Source organism: Zerene cesonia, unplaced genomic scaffold (assembly GCF_012273895.1).
Source record: "Zerene cesonia ecotype Mississippi unplaced genomic scaffold, Zerene_cesonia_1.1 Zces_u003, whole genome shotgun sequence".
Classification (NCBI taxonomy): Eukaryota; Metazoa; Arthropoda; class Insecta; order Lepidoptera; family Pieridae; genus Zerene; species Zerene cesonia.
This window is the reverse complement of record NW_024045133.1, coordinates 1,474,970-1,498,533: the sequence shown is the minus strand read 5'-3', so window position 1 is coordinate 1,498,533 and position 23,564 is coordinate 1,474,970. Positions and strand designations below refer to the sequence as shown.

At 35.9% G+C, this 23,564-nt stretch overlaps 3 protein-coding genes across 4 annotated transcripts in view; 1 reads left to right on the top strand and 2 right to left on the bottom strand.

Moving 5' to 3' along the window:
• Window positions 1-11,729, bottom strand: part of LOC119838482 (xaa-Pro aminopeptidase ApepP-like) — a 14,254-nt gene extending 2,525 nt beyond the window's left edge. Inside the window, exons 1-13 of the mRNA XM_038364431.1 lie at window positions 11,595-11,729; window positions 10,700-10,832; window positions 9,856-10,027; window positions 8,871-8,983; window positions 7,789-7,924; window positions 6,850-6,945; window positions 5,342-5,541; window positions 4,767-4,853; window positions 4,548-4,637; window positions 3,206-3,336; window positions 2,550-2,702; window positions 1,267-1,396; window positions 1-113 (exon numbers count right to left, since the gene is read on the bottom strand). The exon at window positions 1-113 is cut by the window's left edge and continues 43 nt beyond it. Of these exons, the coding sequence (XP_038220359.1) occupies window positions 1-113; window positions 1,267-1,396; window positions 2,550-2,702; window positions 3,206-3,336; window positions 4,548-4,637; window positions 4,767-4,853; window positions 5,342-5,541; window positions 6,850-6,945; window positions 7,789-7,924; window positions 8,871-8,983; window positions 9,856-10,027; window positions 10,700-10,832; window positions 11,595-11,620 (1,580 nt within the window). The 5' untranslated portion in view covers window positions 11,621-11,729. The remainder of the gene's footprint in view (window positions 114-1,266; window positions 1,397-2,549; window positions 2,703-3,205; window positions 3,337-4,547; window positions 4,638-4,766; window positions 4,854-5,341; window positions 5,542-6,849; window positions 6,946-7,788; window positions 7,925-8,870; window positions 8,984-9,855; window positions 10,028-10,699; window positions 10,833-11,594) is intronic.
• Window positions 11,730-15,906: 4,177 nt separating this feature from the next.
• LOC119838481 (histone chaperone asf1) lies at window positions 15,907-19,464 on the bottom strand. Of its 2 annotated transcripts, none has more exons than XM_038364429.1 (2): window positions 18,629-19,463; window positions 15,907-17,894 (listed from the first exon to the last, which is right to left on the bottom strand). In XM_038364429.1, the coding sequence occupies exon 1, from the start codon at window positions 19,272-19,274 to the stop codon at window positions 18,630-18,632; it is 645 nt and encodes a 214-aa protein (XP_038220357.1). In that variant the 5' UTR covers window positions 19,275-19,463; the 3' UTR covers window positions 15,907-17,894; window position 18,629. The 2 variants fall into 2 exon arrangements, with proteins under 2 accessions (XP_038220357.1, XP_038220358.1); XM_038364430.1 differs by lacking the exon at window positions 15,907-17,894 and adding an exon at window positions 18,400-18,516 and having other exon boundaries at window positions 18,629-19,464.
• Window positions 19,465-20,142: 678 nt separating this feature from the next.
• Window positions 20,143-23,564, top strand: part of LOC119838456 — a 14,672-nt gene continuing 11,250 nt past the window's right edge. Inside the window, exons 1-3 of the mRNA XM_038364402.1 lie at window positions 20,143-20,315; window positions 21,891-22,030; window positions 22,336-22,571. Of these exons, the coding sequence (XP_038220330.1) occupies window positions 21,914-22,030; window positions 22,336-22,571 (353 nt within the window). The 5' untranslated portion in view covers window positions 20,143-20,315; window positions 21,891-21,913. The remainder of the gene's footprint in view (window positions 20,316-21,890; window positions 22,031-22,335; window positions 22,572-23,564) is intronic.

The following is a 23,564-nucleotide window of genomic DNA, read 5'->3' as shown; positions in this document are numbered from 1 at the left end:
GCGGGCCCCTCGTGCACGTGCAGGCAGTGCCCCACGCCGTGCCCCGTGCCGTGCGCGTAGTCCTGCCCCACTTGCCACAGCGCGGATCTGGCGAGCGTGTCCAGCACGTTGCCCTGGACGGACGACCAATAAAAAAAAATAAAAAAATTAATTTCTAAACAACAAACATATAGTTCATGTGGGCCTAGACAACAAAACGGACGAAAGAAAAGAAACAGTTAATAGATAACATCAAATCTACACTAATATCATAAAGCTGAAGAGTTTGTTTGTTTGAACGCACTAATCTCAACAAGTACTGGTCCGATTTAAAAAATTCTTTCAATGTTAGATAGCAAAAATTGTTGAGGAAGGCTATATATGTACCACGGGCGAAGCCGGGGCGCACCGCTAGTACATGATAATACATAACATTACATTTCTTAATTTTGTAATATTCAAAGCACATAAAGGACTATATTTTATTATAATTAATTTTAATTCATTACCCATTTTCTTAAGCCACGTGTTTAAGTAATCCTACTATCCTATTCTACTTCCTACTAACCCTACTAATATTATAAATGCAAAAGTTTGTAAGGATGTGTGTGTGTTTGTTGCGATTTCATGCAAAAACTACTGAACGATTGCAATGAAATTTGGTACGTAGACAGCTGGACAACTGGAATAACATATAGGCAACTTTTTATCCCGATATTCCTGTGGGATACGGACTTACGCGGGTGAAACCGCGGGGCGCAGATAGGAGGAAATAATTTTATGTTAAAGTAATTTACTTCAATGAATTCACCAAAATGTGGTTTACAAATTTATTTAAACTTTTAAACAACTCGCTCACATAGGCTATATTTTATAAGAGCAACTACAGAGTTTGTCGCCGGCTCTTCTCTGTAGACAACGCCTTCCGCACCGGCGGTAAATGTTATAACTGTGTTATGTGACGATACAATAGTGCTTCTATAAGAAGTCTAGTTGAATGAAGAAATGATTGAGTTTGAGTTTGAGTTGAGGGGATTAAGAAATGATTGGCGAGAGGAATAAAGGAAAGGACTGGGAAGGGGGAGGGAAAAGGATATGGGCCACATATATACGGCTCCACCACTCACCGAACGAAACACAGTAGAATGCAATTTACGCCGGTCTTCTGTGGGGGGTGTGGTACTTCCCCGGTGCGAGCTGGCCCAATTCGTGCCGAAGCGTGCTCGACTACCACATACAAGTTAAGGGTCTTACGACTCATCAGCACCCAACAATAGGGTAACACACCTTAACCCCGCGGGGGAAGAGCACGGTGCCAAGCGCGATCTGCCCCTTCAGCACGCGGGTGAACGCATCCGTTTGTTCGTCACTCGGCGCGCCCATGTGGCGGGTGCGAGTTATGTCTGTCGTGCCGTCTCTGGGGAGAAAGTTTATTCATTCATTCATTCATTCATTCATTTATTTACATATTTATTTATTCATTTATTTGTTTATTTATTTATAAATTTATTAATATTTTTATTCATTTATTTATTTATTTGTTTATTTATTTATATGTTAATTTATTTACATGTTTATTTATTTCCATATTTATTTATTTATTAATTTATTTGTTTATTTATTTATATATTTATTTATTTACATATTTATTTATTTATTTATTCATTCATTTATTTATTACATTAAGGTGCACCAACGTGAAATACACGGGTAACGCGGATGGAAAGTTTTACGAAATGACGAACAAACTTACTTAATTGGAGTTATTTAAAAAATTAAATTTACATCGCCTTATATAAGATAGGAAGACTGAATCTACAAACGAATTTTCTAGAAATCGTTACCCACATGTCTGGCGGGAAGGCGCCAATTTTGTGTGGCCATGCGACAATAATTTCCTTCAAAATACAAAAAGAATAAGGCAAATTAATATAGTATTTTCTTGTGTTTTGATTTTACGCGAGCGATACATTTAGAAATTAAAAACTTTTTAACGGATTTAAAACGCGATTTATTCATTATATTATTGACCCGACGTTTCGAACACTTTACAGCGAGCGTGGTCACATGGGAGACGGGGTAATTTCCAAATTAACATATTTTAATTTTAAGCAGTGATGACTCAGTGGTGAGAACCTCGGACTTCAAAGTCGATAAGTCGGGGTTCGAGACCGGGCGAGCGTGCAGGAAATAAATTGATTTTTCAATTTATCTGCGCATGTAGATAACATCACCACTGCTTAAAACGGTGAAGGAAAACATCGTGAGGAAACCGGCATGTCCGAGAATCAAAAGTTTGACGGCATGTGACATCTGCCAACCCGCACTTGGCCAGCGTGGTGGATTATGGCCTGAACCCTCATAGGAGGCCTGTGTCCCAGCAGTGGGAACATATATGGGCTGATGATGATGATGATGTTGATGATGATGATGATGATGATGATGATGATGATGATGATGATGATGATGATGATGATGATGATGATATTTTTAAATTCGCATAGTCCACATCTCGAGACCTTCAAATCTAATCATACTCATGCGTATCAACAAAGCCAATAGTCAAATACCTGTACTGTCCCCCAGAATCCAGGAGGAACATGTCCCGCCCCGTTACGCCCCGCTGCGGCCCGCTGCCGGCCGGGCTGTAGTGTATGATGGCGCCGTTCTCCCCCGCACCGGCGATCGTCTCGAACGACGGCCCCAGAAAGTCCGTTTCGTCCCTTTAATAAAATTTATTTAATTAAAAAAGGTGTGTGTGCGATTCACAAATGATAGAAGTGAAACTTCAGTAAATCGACAAAAGAATGAATAAAATAGTATGTATATTTCTGTCTCATTCTTTGCCGGCTTCATTCTACACATTTTTGTATTTCTGTCTCTTACCTGTCGTTGTTTCCGTTGCATCAGGTTTGAAATCACAACGATTCTAAAGAAGTTTCACTTCAAAAAAAAAAAAAAAATTTGGAACATTCCAGATCCCGTAGGATTTCCGGGATGTTAACTATTCTGTATCCTCTTTCGGATCTCAATAATTCGAAACGAAATTATATCCGAATCGATACAGTGGTTTAGGCGTGATGATGAGATAGACAGAATTAGTGTCGCATTAATTATATTAAGTAGTATTCGCATAAAGAAAAATAGTGTTTGGCAATATAGGTGGAAAAAAAACCTCGCGAATCCTCTCAAAGCAACGCTGTTTGTCAGTTCGTTGGTGTCTCACCTCCTAAACTCGAGCAACTTATCGGCCGCCTGTATTTCTGTAACACACTCGCCGGCGTCGATCCGGCGATGCAGCCAATTGAAGAAACGCACAACCGCTGTGCCGTCGCGTACGTGGCACTGCCGGAAGCCCTGGAAAATTTGCCTTTCTTACATTTTTCCTCTATATAATATTACTAGCTGCGGCCCGCGGTTTCACCCGCGTAAGTCCGTATCCCGTAGGAATATCGGGATAAAAAGTTGCCTATATGTTATTCCAGATGTCCAGCTGTCTACGTACCAAATTTCATTGCAATCGGTTCAGTAGTTTTTGCGTGAAATAGCAACAAACACACACACACACACACACATCCTTACAAACTTTCGCATTTATAATATTAGTAGGATATTCCTATTTGTACGTAATTGTGTCGTGTGTTTGTGTCCTTTTTGTATTTGTCCTTTTGTATTGGTGCAAATAAAGAGTTATCCATCCATCCATATTATGTTTTTCACAAAAAAAAAGTTTACCGACATCGCTGGGGAGGAAGGACCACTCTAAGATTCTAAACTGGGGAAAGAATACGTAAATCCTTTGAAAACGAACAGAGATATTGAGTAAGAAAAGATAACTTCTAAGAGAACTTTCGAATTCAGAACCTCCTTCGTTTAGCTTAATTCCATATCTATACTAATATTATAAAGCTGAAGAGATTGATTGTTTGTTTGAACGCACTAATCTCAAGAACCACTGGTCCGATTTGAAAAATTCTTTTAGTGTTAGATAGCCCATTTATTGAGGAAGGCTTAAAGCTATATATGTACCACGAGCGAAGCCGGAGCGGATCGCTAGTGCATTATAAACGGTAAAATTTTTAAACTTAACAATAATATATATGCATATGCATATAATGGAAGGGGCAAGCCACTGAACATGTACCACTAAAGAGGTGTTTGTAAATAATTATATGTTAAATAGCACCCACATAGGGGATTCAACTGAGAATAGGATCAACAATGATGTTATATGTACATGTATGCGAATTTTACAAATACGATTCACTTACACACACACACACACACACACACACACACACACACACACACACACACACACACACACACACACACACACACACACACACACACACGCACGCACGCACGCACGCACGCACGCACGCACGCACACACACACTTTCCTTGCATTACAATAACGGTTTATTTTATATAACCGGACTCTCATCAAATGTAAATTCGAAAGCTATTTCTAAACTTGGATTATTTAATCGTTTTGAATACACATGACGTCACAAAATGGCGCTGAGTTCGATTCAAACAATTCATATTTAAATCAAAAACCTCACCTCTAATTCTACGTCGTTTTTCACCAGCTTCATCAGAGCTACCGGCGACACCTCAGATATTAAATTCAAAGGCTTCGTTAATACGTCTTCCTGTCACAATAAATTAAACATATTAAAAAAAAATCATCATAAGAAACCAAAAAAAATACCACTTATCCCCCCCCCTCCTACCGCGAATCCCCAGTGTGGAGCACGGCACAGTATGTGCCATATACTAACCCCAGATGCCGCTCTGTGCACCGCTTCGCTCGCTTCGCTCGACACCCAAATGTCGTGGTCGCCGTCGCCGCTTTCCGATAACTCTTTCTGAAAAAAAAAAACAAGATATTCCATAGATCATTATAGATCTAACAGTCCGACATATAGTTCCATCAAGTTATAAAGCATAATACTTATTTTAATTCATTAAGTAATAATCCTATCCTACTACCCCACTTCCTACTTAATCCTTCTTCCTACTAATATTATAAATGCGAAAGTTTGTAAGGATGTGTGTATGTTTGTTGCTCTTTCACGCAAAAACTACTGAACCGATTGCAATGAAATTTGGTACGTAGACAGCTGGACAACTGGAATAACATATAGGCAACTTTTATCCCGACATTCCTACGGGATACGGACTTACGCCGGTGAAACCGCGGGGCGCAGCTAGTCCTTGATAAGTGTACATCGTTTGAATTAAATTTGTCGTGCAATGTAATTCAATCGAGTCTAAAGGTTTCCGTTACATATAAACATACAGATGACGCTAATAAAAGCGTGTATACAAAAAAAATAAATAAATAAAAACTCACCGCCATATTTTCCAAATCGCAAACTATGTCCTTATACGGAACCCCCTCGACGGCGACCCCTTCCGACTGCAACCATTCCAGAATATTCTCCGGAATACGACCCTCACGCCAGAATAACTTAACTCGATTCGGGGTTATAACCAGGTACGAGAAGAAAACGGGGTTGTATGGTATGTCGCTTCCGCGTAGGTTGAGGACATCTGTATATTTCAAATTAATATTATCCTACTATCCTACTTCCTACTAATATTATAAATGCGAAAGTTTGTAAGGATGTGTGTGTGTTTGTTGCTCTTTCACGCAAAAACTACTGAACGGATTGCAATGAAATTTGGTACGTAGACAGCTGGACAACTGGAATAGCATATAGGCAACTTTTTATCCCGATATTCCTACGGGATACGGACTTATGCGGGTGAAACCGCGGGCCGCAGCTAGTAGACAATAATGTAGTCTTTAGCGCACGTGGAGTGATATTTATCTCCTGGTATTGAAAAGATCAGATCGTTCTTTAATTGTGTACGATCATAAATATCTACTGGGGCTGCTTCGCTTCTGTAGTGCTTCAGGGATGTTTGCAGAAGCACGTGTTAACTGTTTTTACACAACAATCCGTAAGAGATGCATATCCCTGGTGCGCCGGGTGCGAGACAGTCCCAATGCAATTTTAAAATGTATTGCAAGTAGATTAGATTGTTTATATGTAAACCATTGTTGCAAATTATTCGCATCAATGGTATAGAATAGAATAGGATAATTTTTTAATTCAATGTACTAACATAGTTTTTAAGCATATTGTTACTAACAAAATGAGTCTTGATAGTTGCTCGAATTAATGAAATTATTATTATTATTATAAATAGATGTAGGTTGAGGTTTTCTACAAATTATTTCAATTTTGAATAATGAGATTTCTATACAAATATTACTAGCGATCCGCCCTGACTTCGTCCCTGGCACAATTAAATCCTGTCACTCAGTGAAGATGCAGGCGTTTTTGTAGTTACTACTAAAAACTACTTTCTCAATTACTACTACAAAAACAACCGCTTTTATGTGAAAACACTAGAAACATACACACATACAAAAAACACGAATGTTTCAATCTATACTAATATTATAAAGCTGAAGAGTTTGTTTGTTTGATTGTTTGATTGTTTGTTTGTTTGTTTGAACGCGCTAATCTCAGGAACTACTGGTGCGATTTGAAAAATTCTTTCAGTGTTAGATAGCCCATTTATTGAGGAACGCTATAGGCTATATATGTACCACGGGCGAAGCCGGGGCGGACCGCTAGTAATAAATATATAAGTGTATCTAAACAAACAAACAAACAAAAACACTTTATTCTGCACCAAATGATAATAAAAAGTAAAAATAATAAATACATATACATAAAATCATAAACATTCACGAGCACAACGGGCGGTCTTATCGCTACGGCAGCGATCTCTTCCAGTCAACCCGGTGGTCAAGGAGAAGCCGTGGAAAATATCCATTTAACTTACAGGCCACTTCATCCAAAGCGGAGAGCACAAGAGCTGATACCTTCTTCTCGGCCATTTTAGCCCTCAGCTCTTCGATCTTCTTGCTAGCTGGTTTACCTAGAAAATATACATATATTTACAATATACCCTACAATATTTATCCGCCTCCTTGGTACAGTGGTTAACGCGTGAGCGTAGAACCGAGGGGTCCTGGGTTCAATTCCCGGCGGGGGCGCACAAAAAAAAAATGTCTCGGTCTGGCAGGACACAGAAGGCTGATCACCTACTTGTCCCTAAAGAAAATCGATCAGTGAAACGGATGTACATCATCTGCCCCATACCCCACTAGGGGACACGGGACTTCACACACACTACAATATTTATAGTTTTTAAACTCGTAGATCGAAAAGATCTTTAGCGGAGCATCCTACTTGATATTATAAATACGAACGTTTGTAAAGATGTGTGTGTGTGTGTTTGTTACTCTTTCACGCAAAAACTACTGAACCGATTGTAATGAAATTTGGTACGTAGATAGCTGGACAACTGGAATAACATATAGGCAACTTTTCATCCCGATATTCCTACGGGATATGGACTTACGCGGGTCAAACCGAGGGGCGCAGCTAGTCATCTATATATACAAAATTCTCGTGTCACAATGTTAGTTAATATACTCCTCCGAAACGGCTGGACCGATTCTCATGAAATTTTTTGTGCATATCGACAAGGTCTGAGAATCGGCCAACATCTATTTTTCATGCTCCTAAATGACATTAGAGTAAGGCAGAACAGCGTTTGCCGGGTCAGCTAGTGACTTTTTATAAAGCATCTAAAAAACCTCACAGAAGTCTGGAAATGACCTGGAATGTTAAAGTTCAAATTTTATTAAGAGTGACTGAAACTCAATTTAAAAAAAAATAAATGAATAGGTTATATGTTCTGGTTAAAATAACATACCTGTATACTTGACGGGTAAGTGCATTATTTCATTTTGAGGTCTCTCAGGCGCCGGGTCTTTGAGTTGGACCCTCAACTGATCGATCAAATTATTTGGGACAGCTATCAATTGCATCTTGGCTTTCTTCAGCGCAGTCTGGGGAAAGTGAGATATCGTTTTATTTAATTTGTTAATGCAGTTTAGATATCCTCACTAATACTGTATCTTGTTCACGCCTAAACCAATGCACCGGTTTGGATGGTACTTCTAACAGATATAGTTTGGGACCCTAGAAAGGACAAAGGATAGTTTTTGTCCCGGAACGTCCCAAGGATACGCAGAATATACAGGCAGAATGCTAGTCATCATCATCAGCCTATATATTTTCACACTCTTGGGACTCAGGCCTCCTATGAGGGTTCAAGCCATAATCCACAACGCTGGCCAAGTGCGGGTTGCCAGATGTCACATGTCGTCGAATTTATTATTCTTGGACATGCCGGTTTCCTCACGATGTTTTCCTTCACCGTTTTAAGCAGTGGTGATGTTATGAACATATGCAGATAAATTGAAAAATCTCTCTCGAACCCCGACTTATCGATTTTGAAATCCTAGGTTCTCACCACTGAGCCACCACTGCTTTTTTATCATATATAGCAGAATGCTAGTGTACTTGTATAACATACTAGTTTCCCGACACCGACGGTGCCGCGTTTAATAGTAAAAAAGAGATACTTTACAATTTATAATACAGGTAGGGATTTTTTCAGAAAACGTTTTCGATAAGGGAGTAGGCGATATGCTAAAATGGGTTTTTTTCAGCTGCCGGCAATGGAATCCAGTTCTTACCTTCAACGCTTACGATAAAATGAAATGAAATTAAAGAATTTTATTAAAGGTTTCCGTTTATAACGTCTCCTTGTCCACCAGATTGTCTGGAAGAGATCGCTACATTAGCGATAAGACCGCCTGTTGTGCTTCTATAGAGTTTATTTATAGAATTTATGTATGTATGATTTGGTGCACAATAAAGTATTTTTGATTTGATTTGATTTGATATAACCACGGCAGTCGAATAAACACAATAAACTGCATACATCACCTGCAACGGTGTCCACTCTTCTCTGCTCATGGTAAAGGGGTCGACCCCCACTACAGAACCGGCCCCCAAGTTGGAAGTTAACCATTTTTCTATAGAGGGGGTTTCGGGCAGCGCTGTTGTGGGATAGAACAATATAAATATATAGTATATTTGTAATCTTACTATATCCTACTAATATTATAAATGCGAAAGTTTGTAAGGATGTGTGTGTGTTTGTTTCTCTTTCACGTAAAAACTACTGAACCGATTGCAATGAAATTTGGTACGTAGACAACTGGACAACTGGAATAACAGAAAGGCAACTTTTTATCCCGATATTCCTACGGGATACAGATTGACGCGAGTGAAACCGCGGGGCGCAGCTAGTTATACTATCTACTATCTATCTACTACATTAAAAAATAAAAACAATATAGGGGTGATACGCTGCATTTGGATATTTTACATTTTTCTTTATAAATTCCTTTTATTACATACGCGGGAAAACATCTCATTCCCATGGGACGCTACATAATAATGCGTATTTGAACAACTAAGAAATTAAAAAATTTCAATAGATGGCGCTATATTGAAAATGTGTCACGCATGACAACAATAAATTTTCACCTCATTCCCATGGGAAGACCTATAACGATACTGATGGTTTAATAACTAAGACATTTAAAAATGCCAATAGATGGCGCTATATTGAAAACTTAATTTATTGTTTAACGCCATGTTTGAAACCGTATATATTGACCGCATCCTTGGTACAGATGTTAACGCGTGAGCTTAGAACCGAGGGGTCCTGGGTTCGATTCCCGGTGGGGACGCACAAAAAAAAGTCTCGGTCTGGCAGGACACAGAAGGCTGATCACCTCACTTGTCCATAAAGAAAATCGATCAGTGAAACAGATGTATATCATCTGCCCCATACCCCACTAGAGGACACGGGACTTCACTTATGTTTGAAACCAGTAAGTTATACATGCAAACAACAACTCACACTGCTTCATCAGCGTCCACAGATTCAGATCTGCCTCCTTCTCGAACTGCGTGTAGTATCTACCATCGGTCCAGACAGCCGCTAGCGTGCTGGTGACCACCGCGGTGCCGGCCGACCCCGTGAATCCGGTCAGCCACTCTCTGCGTGCGTCTATCGCGGCTATGTACTCCGACTGGAATGGGGGTTGGGTGTTGGGGGTTGGGGGTTGTAATTCTGGAGTTATCTCTATTTATATAATTTGTTCGTGTCACTATGTTGAGTTACCATACTCCTCTGAAACGGCTCGACCGATACTCATGAAATTTTGTGTGCATATCGGGTAGGTCTGAGAATGGGCCAACATTTATTTTTCATACCCTTTAATGATAAGAGAAAGGCAGAACAGCGTTTGTCGGGTCAGCTAGTAATAAATAATTATAATCTCTAGTGATGTGTCAGGACATTTGAAAAATTTAAATTTAGACGATTTATGATTCTAATTATAAGCCAAAATTGTTTAGATGTGAAGACGTCCTAACAAAAAAATATATAAATGTGTTACATTTTTAGTATCTAAATGCTCGCCTAAACCATATAATCCATTGGGATGAATTAAGACTCAAATATAGTTTAGAAAGACATAGGATAGTTCAAAAGACATAAGATAGTTTTTTACTCCCAAATCCCACGAGAACTGGCGACTTTTTGAAGAAAGAAAGAAAGAAAGAAATAAATTTATTGTCTATAAACACACAGCTAGCAGCTTTTTCAATATTTTTTTTCTACATGAGCGCAAACATTCGTACGAATGTTTGATGAAATCGTCTGTTTTAATAGATGACTTTTTATGTTTGAATACGCTTACATTATGAGCATCAGCCGTCGGCACGATGTAAGCGGACAGCGCTGTCTGTTGACTTGCCATCAGCGCCCGAAGCGCTGTCAAACGCTGCAGCGACATCTTTGGTCTTATACTGCACGCATAAGCGAAAGTCAACCTGTAGACAAGGATACCTTACTTATTTATTCTTTATTAACAAAAAATACAAAAACTTAATAAAATTACAATATAAACAATGGACGCTCTTATCGCTATATAGCGATTTCTTCCAGACAACCAGACGTACAGTGAGAAATTACATAGAGGATAGGAGTAGGGCAGAGCATAAATATAATACGAAATATTATTGTAATGTATATTACACACATAAATCAATATTATAGATAAACTATATATTCACAATAGTATATGATAAGAAGCATTATTATTATAAAACAAATACTGTTAGATTTTTATGCATATAAGTTACTGTAAAAGTATTTTTACGATCATTCCATTGACATCCATTTTTCTAGGGTTAAAAAAAAAACATTTTTTTTTGGCGCCATTTTGATAATCATAATATAAATTTTTACATAGTCTGTGTTACTACTGAAACTCTGTTGTTATAACGACAGTTAATGTGTCAGATCTGTTCAGCTGTTGAGCTGTAGTGCGTACCAAAGTAATGGACATATACTCGTATACATACGCCCGTAAAACATTAATCTCCTTCTGTCGGATTTGGATAAAAACCATGTAAATGGATATATCATGAAAATGCAAAAAGTTTTCTTCCCAGAATACATAAAAATGTTCAACTCGATCGATGAAATACGAATCATCGTATTTAATATATATAGTTTTTTTTATATCATAAGATTTTTTATAAGGCATAAATTTACTTTAAGTAAATATATTTCATTAACTAGATACTTACAATAAAAAAATCCACGTTTTTGACATATTTATTTCTGTCAAATTTTTTTTTCTTAATATAAAAGCTCGGATACACGTAGTAGTAGTCGAATATAAATCAACAACTGCATATCAATTATTTTTAAGAGCGTTATCGGTAAACGGGTTACGCTTTATTTAGGTAGAAAAGTAAAGAATTATGTTATCTATGGAATATAAACACTATAGACTTGCTACCAATGTGTAGGTGTGCATCCGCACGACGCATACAGGTGCAGAATGGATTTTAAAAACGACCGGGCCTTTTTATCCTTTGGATAGAGGACTTTTGACTTCAAAAACTTTCCTACTATACTTACATAAAATGCTCTTTATGCAAAATTTTGTGATTTGGAATAATTAACCTAAGTGATTCGATTAATTTACATACACACATACATTTGTTCAAGAATAAGAGTATAATTTTGTAAATAGCATCGATTTTAACTCAATAGGTCTTTTTTGATTTTATGTCCTATAAAATTTTGACGTTTGTTTTACCTTCATTGTTTGAGAAAAAAAAAGGAAAAATATAGTATCATATAATATAAAAGTACATTATGGTGCGTATTACGAATATAATTCAAACAAATCGCATATTGCATTAAAAAAAATTGTATCAAATTGGTTTACAATGTCTGGAATGGGAAGTGGCATAGCACGGACTTTTCCCCTGATGCCAACTGAATATACGGCGGCTCTTAATAGGGTTCCATACACAAATGATGAAACGAAATCCTATTATTAATCTATCACCAAACATCTCAAAATTAGTACACACTATTTCGAACATATATTTTTTTAATTTTAAAAATTAATAAATTGGCGCTTCGGCTTGCCGTCTGGGGCCGAGTTTATATAGGGACTTCATGAACTAAAATTAGTTTTTTATTCTATACCAATATCACATAAAAAATTAAGAAGGGTCATTATAGACACTCAATTTTTTTGTGTTTGTTATCGGATAACTTTTGGTGAATCGACTTTCATTAATATTTTTTTATTTGAAAGATGGCACGTTCCATATGGTCCCATATAAATTTAGTCTAGTTCTGAAAATTTTAAGGCGGTGAAGTTTATTTTTTAATAATCACGAGCTACATATTTTTTCCAGACATCCACGACTTACTGACGGTTTATAATTTCACTCCGAAATTAAACCTCCCCACAAAGTCTTAAAAGTATGAGATTAACAAACGATTTTATTTTGATAAATATGATCCAACTACTTTTATTCCATATATTTACTACATTACGATATACGGTGCTAAAATTCATTTTTGTCTAAGTTTCCGGCACACATGGTTTAATTTAATTTTAATAAACCCCGAATATATATTAACCTATTGAAACTTTTTACGGAGAACACTCTTATTAAAAAAAAATATATCACAAAAAGACGGGAGATTGAGCGCGCGCAACAAGAAACTGGCTTTCGTGTTAACATCGTGCCTAATGCATTATACCCCCTCTATAGGCACTTATTCAGTTATAAATTGACAACATAATAGTCAATAGAAAACGTTTGATATTAACTAATTGTATTCTAATATCTACCACAGACAATATAATAGATACTACCTATAGTATTTTGTTATCTGTGATACTACTATTTGTGTTTCAGTTTAAACATTGAGAACTTTTTTCGTTTATCGCGCCTTCATGGTCAGTGAGACGATATCACACTAATATTATTATAAATGTGAAACTTTGTTTGTTTGTATGTTTATCCGTCAATCACGTTGAAACTACTGAACGGATTTTGAAATTTGGTATACGGACATGGTATGAGCAGACTTGGGTGATAGGATACTTTTAAACCCGTTTAAACGCTCCCTTAGGATGAAACAGGAATCTTGATATCCGTACGGAGCCGGGATGAGCGACTAATTTATCATAAAAGTAACTTAATAATAATAAAATCAAATACTATATATTTCAAACTGATTTTTGTTTTGCATTGTTATTTTTAGATTACGCTATATTTATTTACTTTCAATTCAAATCTGGTTCAAGGTACATGGGACCTTCTATCTACCACAGACTGCAATAGAATAATAGCACTACGTTTCAACTCACTCGTATTTAGAATAACAAACAATTATACATTTTTTTTGAAAGATTTTTTTATGTCAGAGCGGGCAACTGATCTGGCGGTTCGCCTGATGGTAAGCGATCACCCATAAACATTTGCCAGAAAGGGCCTCTGCAATGCGTTACCCTATTTTAGGGAACAAGATACACTAGAAAGGGGTAAAGAATAAGAAAGGATTATTTCGTTTGCGCGATTCAGGATGTGTCGCAACACCCTAATCAACTAGAAATCAGCTGACCATCATCAAATGTCTCAACCGATTTTCATAAAACATATCTCGCATATAAGTCACCATTAATACAACAAAAAAACTTAATTGAAATCGCATCAACCGTTCGGGAATTATGATGCCACAGACCCCTTTTTTGCATCAGCGTTTAAAAAGGCAGCTTTAATTAAAACCCTGTCCATAATAACTTTCATCCCTCACTTTTGATTGACACTTTTTCTACGCAATAACACTGTTGCCAGTAAAATTAGAGCTTTATAAATGCCATGAGCGAAGATAATGCAATCATGTATAAAATGCGACCTTTTAAAGGCGGGAAAATAGATGCTAACTGCGCAATTAAAATTGTCCTGCTTGGCCGCACTTCTATGTAAACACATATAATATTTTATGACTAGAACTCAACACAGAGATGAGTATTTATTCAAATATATTGTAATAATAATAAATGTAGTTTAAAATAATTGTTTAATTATATCAAAAAACTAAACTGCCTTCATATTATCAGAACTAGAGCAGATTTAAATGGAACGACATAGCAAGCTCTCCACTTTCAAATAAAGTTGAATCATAAAAATTGGTTTATCCAGTATTCAAAGACGAAAGACAAAGTTTTGAGACAGCAAACAAAATAACAAAATAAGAGCAGTGGTGGCTCAGTGGTGAGAACCTCGGACTTCAAAATCGATAAGTCGGGGTTCGAGACCGGGCGAGCGTGCAGGAAATAAATTGATATTTCAATTTATATGCGCATGTGGATAACATCACCACTGCTTAAACGGTGAAGGAAAACATCGTGAGGAAACCGGCATGTCCAAGAATTAAAAGTTCAACGACATGTGGCCAACCCGCACTTGGCCAGCGTGGTGGATTATGGCCTGAACCCTTATAGGAGGCCTGTGTCCCAGCAGTGGGAACATATATGGGCTGATGATGATGAAACAAAATAAATTCTTATTGATCAAGTCAATAACCTCCTTTCCTTGAAGTAGTTTGAAAACTAAAATACACGCTTTACGCACCTTAATCAGGATAATAAGATAAACTCCTGAAATTGTTTTGTCATCGATCCGTAATAAGTGTACAAAGTTTGATCTATATCTGTCGGTTTACAAAATCTAGTCTAAAATTAGGTTAGGTTACATATAAACATACAGGTGGAGCTAATACCGAATAGATAATAACTAGTCGGTAAGCATTAAAAACTCGACTATCTCTCCCATCCGCGATTCATCCGAAGCAAAATTACCCCACTAAAAAAAGGGATTATCTTTGCCAAAGATGGTTGAGAAACCAAATGGTGAAGGAATAGTAAAATGAATTAGATACTTTAGTTTCAAAATTATTTATTAACTTATCATTAAAAATACGCAAATATATACAATTTGTTAGGTACAATTTTAACTTAATTTTAAATACATTAGATTCACAATGAGCAGCTAATCTTGGCTTGTAAGTCAGGCGAAGGAACTTAATCCAGACATAATTCAATCGAATACTATTTTACAGGTTTCGTGTGACGTGTTATGATGCGTCAGTAGGAGCGCCATTTTAAAAATAACCACCAAAAATAACACGTTAGTGTGTTAAATTGCTGTCGTGTTACAGCCGAGTTCATAAGGATGATTTTAAACTAGATTATATCTTGCAGGATACATTTTATAAGGTTGTATAACGATTTTTTTTCAAACCTCAGGACATAGCTTAGGATATTAGATTGTTATGAATAAAAAATGATAAGTGGGTAAATAAGAAAAGGAAGTGTGTATAAGGAAAATAACAAAAAAAAAATGGTATATGATGAGTTAATAAGAAAAAAAACATTACTTTTAAAAATAACGCTTCTGACGCGACACAACGCGACATACACGTGTGTATAACACTTCCAAATAATATAGTATATATTTTTCATGTTTATAATTTGTGAAATACACCATTTTAATTAGGGTTGTTGACATATCGTTAATGACATTTTTCCTGCATTAATTTTTATCAATATATACCGATTCAAATGATTACATTTCTTTGTGTATGCACTAAAAATAAAGAAGTTCTACATAATTTTTAACAGTCACAGTATGAATAAAAAACATACTTACTATATACATTAGTTGACAACCCCTATATACTTTTTAAATGAAGAATTCCACATGAGCACAGATTATAAAACTGATCTTATGTTTAATTTGCTTAATGAATAAAAACTAAACTTATAGCAGTAGCACCTATTCAAAAATGCTTTAAAGAAATTATTGTAAAATAAATAATGATACATTTAACAGCTGAATAATTAAAAAAATAATGGAAACATAAGCTACATTACTTTGTTTAATTTAAACTAATATTATAATCGTACGTACATACAAAAACACAAGTGGGAAACATTTGTTTTGGTTGTAGTCATGTATTCACATAACTACTGAATCAATTTTAATAAATTCTTTCTACATTGGAACGCTCCACTGAGTAGCATAGAGACGAATATGTACCACAGACAAAGCCGGTGGATACAGATAGTTACACTGTTATTTTTCCTCTAGAATTGTAAAAAAAAAAATCATCAACAATGTCTTTGGAAACACCTGTTAGTACTATTATCTCAATTTATTCAACAAAAAAAAGATTACATACACAAAACATCTAACTTAAAATCTATTTTGCTTAGTTTTATCTAATTCCACAGTCCACTTTGTACAAAGAAAAACTAATTTTTATCATAACAATACAAGCCACGACTCCCTTCAATCAGAAATCCTTGATAATAGTGGCCATAGACTATATATTGCATAAGAGACAATTCTTGCTTGTGACAGGCTAAATTAGGCATAAATCACATAAGCATTCTGTCGAAATATAATATTACGAATGCTGATGTGTCTGTTTGTTTGTCTATCTTTCTCATAGTAAAGGACCAATTTTATGGCATGAATTTTGTATCTAGTGATAGTTTGTAGGCTAGAGAGTGACATAGGCTTGGTTTTACCGCAGTGAAACATCCAATTTCCTTTAATTATGGGGACAAAGCCACAGCCGATTAGCTAGTTTAACATAATTCTTTCTTATGAATATAACCATATTATTATCCTAAGATTTTTCAAGATGAATATATACCATAAAACTTCTAAATCCGTAAAAGACATATTTCTTCAATTTGTTACCTACACTTAAAGTTATATAATAATTCAATTCAATTCAATTTTATTTTATGAATGGCAGTGCTGTGTTGCCACAATTTTGCCAATGTCACATTGTGGATAGTTTTACATCTCAGAGATTTATAAGAGGCTCAAAAGTATCCGTCAAGCGCAGATATTTACAACACAAAAATGAAACACACAATATATAGAAATTACCAATACCTAAAATTTGTTATAAAGGACAAACAGTAATAATGTACAAAGTATAACATAAAAACGAAAATCTACTATATTTTTGGACGCTTGATAAATATTCATAGTTTTTATTTTGTTGGAAATAATAAATTTAGAGATAACATAAACTAATGGGGTACGTTATATAATAATACAAACTTTCCACAACTAGTTGACATACATGATACAGATTTAATATAGCACCCTCTATTGGAATTTATACATTTCAGAGTGTAATTAATGCTTTTTAATGGATGTTAAATGCGATTTAATTATTTAACTTATCTTCCCATTACAATGAACTATTTCTCTGATAAAAAGTAGCCTATATCACTCACTAGTCTGCTAATCTCCAGCTACAAAATCTGATAATATTGCTACTCTTCAACAAACACACTTTCACATTTATAACACAAGTAAGGTTTGCTTATGCATTATTAGGTATAGCATAACGACTACCCTTATAATTACTTGCTTCCCATATGCAATATGCAGCTCATGGTTTTATCACATCAGTCCATAAATCTCAGACCGCCACCTGCTGTTTTGCCTTGAGAAACTCCGTTCATCAATTTTTTTATATACAATCTGTAAGTAACATTGAAATCACAAGTACTTCAAAAATGCATTTTCGATCATAATGTCAAAAAAAGGTTCTTGGTTCAACTGTTTCTATTTGTTTTGCTTAGTTGCATGGACGCTGTGAGTTTGATCCTATTAAGGTGATTATTTTTGTGTTTGATGAGGAGTTTTTGTCATTTCGTTCCATGGTAAGATTTGGTATGTCCTCCCTGGGATGTTGGTAATAATTTTAAATAAAAGAAATACGGCTTATCTAACCAGCCATCAAAGTGGCCTGAAGCTATGGGTCAATGAACTCATTTAATTGAATTTCCTCTGTTCTTTGGCGAATTGTGCAGTTAATTAACATATATATAAAACAACAATGTCAATATTGTAAATGTTTGACTTAGAAGTTCTCCTCGGAAACAACTCAGCTGATTTAACATATTTTTCGTGTGTTCATTTAATAGTTATGACTAAATTATAAATAATTTTTTTTTTTTAAAGGATTGAATAATTTTTTTTTTTAATGATTGATGAATGGTTATTAGGATTTCAATTATGTAGACGACGAGACCAGTGCCTTGTCTGCCTCCAAGAATACATCCTTCCTTTTCAGCCTTTTTGCTATACAGGAAGGGTTTACCTTCATAGGCAAAATATAAATAATACATTAGCTAAAATGTCAGACAAAACAATGCTTGCTTAATCCACAATTGATGTTACGAATACCATAGAATAGAAACATGGGCACTTACCTCAGCACTCCATAGGAGCGATTGAATTCGAGTTGTCCCCATACCCACTAAGGCTACCCTGGAACTCAATCCCACTTAATTGACTATCCGCATTGAACGACGCCCCATACGAATCGTTACTAGGCGCGTGCGTTTCTATATTCGCATCACCAGAGTCCGCCGGCGCAGTGTCCGGTTCCGCCCAATTGATCTTAAACCTCGTCACTCTCGGTTCAGATGCTAGAATGTTCCTCACCACCTTGTCGAATTGTGGCTTCGCCGGCGGATTCTCCCTCAACTCCGGCTCACTCTCACTGTATTCATTGTTTATGAAATAACCGACGCGGACAAACTCTTGCCCTCTGTATGAACACGTTAATAGCACTACAGTTACGCCTAGAGCATCGTTCTCGGGTATCCGTGTCACGTCAGGCGGAGGTGCTTGGAACACAAACATGTGACGGCCCTCTGGTATGGGACCTACGTATATAGTGTCTAATACTTGATCGTGTTCCTCTGTTTCTGCCGATCCAACATATATCATCCTCCATTCGAGATCCTCTTTCAGTTCCTCTATACATTCGAAGGTCAGCTCGAATTGAAAAGGATTCAAAAATGGACTGGGATTGTCGAGTACGACTACGTTGGTTATATGAACCTTTGCCATTATAAATCTAGTTTACAAAGTATTGCTTTGGTTTGATCAACTTCGAATGCGTTTCTAATTATGGTAAGACTTGGCCACGTTTCGATGTTTGAAAATAAAAGCAAACGTTATAAAACAGAATTTCAGAAAAATGCCGATTCGCGGACAAGATGACAGTGACATACGTTTTGGCGGTTGATTCCGGTCACGTGATCAAAATATGAAGCGAATTGAGCGCCGCATTCCGGGAAAATATAGAACTAAAATTAAAAAACTAAATTTGACAGGTAAGTTCTGCGGACAAATAGGGTTTTTGTGTTTTTTCTGTATAAAAACAAAAATACGAGACGCACATTTGTAGTACAACTATAATGTAAAACAACGAACTAAATAGTACTAATTCAAGTAAGACTTACCCAAGTCTTGTTATTTAAAACTCAAAACTATGCACTTTTATCGATATCACTGTGGCCAATAAAAATAACATATGTCACTTGTCAATTCTGAAGTCTGATACACAACACTGACAATTAACACGTGATGTTTTTAGATAACGAATGTACCCTATATTATACATGAACTTGGAGATATCGTAATTAAAAATTTAGAGTTATTACTATTGTCTTCTTTTTAGGGACTATGAAAATATGAAATATACAAACTACAAAATGGTGCCAACTGCATTTTTAAACTCTATCATATATAACTCAGTAGCGACTATGTAGATAAAATGTATGTACGGTATTCTATTCAATAAAATATTAGCTATGTAAAGTAATTAATATGTGTAAAGTGATGAAATTTGTTATATGTGATGCTCAAATTCTTTGTATCTAGACTTTGTTAATCACATTAAAAAATGTTGGACAATAAACAAACATGGCTTCCAGCTATTGTTACGTCGTTGACTGATGTCATTCGTGATCCTTTAATTTATTAATTATTTATAAAGACTGTACCTATTTGAAATAAGGATATGTATCGTTAGAATAATGAAGGCCGCGCAGTGTATTAAATGCATATTCAACCAGTGAAACTGGAAATACTTCAAACTTTCATAAGGTAAAGTAGATGTTATTTTATATGTATTATTTCATAAATATTATATTTTAAATCACTAATATTATATGTAAGGTTGTATTTTTTACCGATACATTTTGCGTTAATTTAATACAGAATGAGGTCTATAAATTTCGTATCAAATATTATTCATTATTTGCTATATCCACTTTCACCGACGGTTCTATACTTCCTCAGCGACCCGAGTGCAAAATATTTTGCTATTGAGTCACTGTGTCCCCTTAATTAATTCAGGCGTCATAAGCGCGAAATTGGTTAATCGTTTGTTGCATTTAAATTGGACAAGGCTTATTGCGGCCGACTTGTCGTTCATATAAATGATCTATGTATACTATTCATTACGACAATATTTTTAACGTAATTTAATTCCAACGGAATTCTAATGTATTTATTTGAAATTGAAACCATTGAGCTATTGTAGTTTCTAACTAATTATTTATATGTACTTATGTTTGAATTTTTTTTATGTGTATTTTTGTATGAGAAAAAAGGGAGTAAATGAAGGAATAGAAATTAAAATGACTATAAATACAATTACAATACTGTAAGGCAAATACTTTAATGATATAATCAATCCTACTAATATTATAAATAATAGTTTGTAAGGATGTGTGTGCGTTTGTTGCTATTTCAAGTAAAAACTACTGAAACAATTGCAATGAAATTTGGTACGTAGGTAGCTGGAAAACTGGAATAACATATAGGCAACTTTTTATCCCCATATTCCTACGGGATACGGATTTATGCGGGTGAAACCGCAGGGCACAGCTAGTCTTTTATAAGTGTACAAAGTACAAATTAAATCTGTTCATTGAAAATGTCAAAATCTAGTCAATGAGGTGAGAAAATAGAAACAAAGTGAATAAACAAAAACAAAATAAAAATAGTTACAAAGAGGAGGACTTCGCTAAGATGCAATGTCTTCCAGGCAACCTGAGGGCTTAGGAAAAGTTTGAAGAAAAAAAAAGGGCTTGGATCTGTGATATTTCGGGAGTTGTAGTAAAACGAACTGTTCGGTGCCACGTTTTAATTTCCAAGAGAGAGAGGCACAAAGGCGCGCATACAGATTACAAAATATTTTGATGTACCCTCTATGCAAAGTTAACAAATACAGATTATACATACGTCACAGGATCGTAGAAAGAGCAAAGCAAAGCATTATAATATAGTGATTATTGTAGTACATAAAGCCTTATATGTACCTTATAGCTTATAACCTTATCGCTTAATTATCAGCAAACTCTTCCAGGATGTAAACAAAGTAAGGTCCAAGCATATTTCTACTTGTACCTATACCGGAATTATCAAACCACAAGTTGGCAAGAATATTGCTTACGGAACATCCTTACATTATTATTACAGAATTTTTGCTCAGTATCGCATGTTGCTTGGTAACAGTTAAGTTGTTAACAGATTTTTTATCCTAAAAGTAGATAATATGGGACTGAATTATATATTATAATATTTAACATTAAAATACTATCAAATTTGTAAACCTATCAAAGCTTTGATATTATTTCAGAGGGCATTAAAACAAATGTGATTTCTCATTTTCAGCCGCTGTAAATGTATGCCGCAGAATGTTGTCAGGGCGAGACGAAGGCCCTGTGTACTATAGAGAGATACAAAAGAATGCGTACCTCAAGAGGGTACCTGATGACTACAGCAGTGGCAAACTTAGACCTTTGGTGCACAAGGTATGTCAAGGACACTAACAATAATACAAACCAAAAACACCTTTCTTTCACACAACACAGTGAGGATAGTTGCGTCAAACATTTCATATATAAGAATACAATTGCTACGAAAGTGCCATGTACCTCAGTGATTCATTCATTTGTAGCATTGGATTGCTACTGAGTTTTTTTTTAATATATGTTAAGTATCATAATGGAGGCCTGTGAGGCCCTCATAGGAGGCCTGTGTCCCAGCAGTGGGAACATATATGGGCTGATGATGATCACAAAAGGTCCTTAAAGGTGTATATTCTATATCATTTCAGAAGCCACCTCTCAAACCGATGTGGACGTTGCTCTGTGTGCACAACGGTAAAACGCCTTACCTCGAGCAGTACCCGACGCAGGACGGGCCGGCGACGCACGCGCACAAGCCGGCGTGGCGGGCGTGCCTCCGGGGCGCGAGGCACGTGACGGCGAGCGTGAAGCCCCACACGGGGCAGGAGTATGACTTCCTAGTGGACACGGACAGCGGACCGGTCCGGATGGTCGCTCCGGATTGGTGAGTTTTTGGATTGGGTTGAGTTTTGATAGGTTTTTTGGGGGTATTTTATTGGAGAAAAATTTAATTTGGGTATTTTTTGGGGCTTAGAATATACGACATACAACATAATAATTAATGAACGTAACTTTTTTCTATCGTATTATGAAGGTAGATAGGCATTACACTACAAAAATATTCTCTGTAACTTTATCAGGGACGCAATATACTGCGCGGCAAGTTGCTTCTAAATCTCAATGTCAATACTCTATAACGATACTATAACCAGGGATGCCATGCAACACTGAGTATCAACACTAAGCAAGGTTTTTTTATATTTATAAAAAAAAGGTGTGTGTGCGATTCACACATGATAAAAGTGAAACTTCAATAAATCGTCAAAAGAATGAATAAAATAGTATGTATATTTCTGTCTCATTCTTTGCCGGCTTCATTCTACAAATTTTTGTATTTCTCTCTCTTACCTGTAGTTTTTCCGTTGCATCAGTTTTGAAATCACAACGATTCTAAAGAAGTTTCACTTCAAAAAATCTATTATCTGATATAAATTGTGTTTGATGAATAATTGTCCTGTTGAATAACTACCCTCACTTTATTTAAGTCTTTGCGATTGGCTGTGATCTGCTATCAACTGACTATTGACAATAAGACAGTCGCGCAGAATTGCAGTACATTCGTATTATGATCAAACGGTAGAGACGCTTTTCTGAATATAATAATAATATTGTAAATGCGTATGTTTGTGAGGATGTATGTGTATGTTTGTTTGTGACTGTTTCATGCAAAAACTACTGAACTGAATAAATCGCGTTCAAAATCCGTTTAAAAGTCTTTAATCTCTTAACTACTGAACGGATTGCAATGATACGTAGATAGCTGGACTACTGGAATATCACATAGGATTTTTTTTTAATCCCATAATACCTAGTCTTGCCATAAATATTGTAATAAAGAAAAAAGAAAATTGTTAACTGCAAATAACATTTATTACTT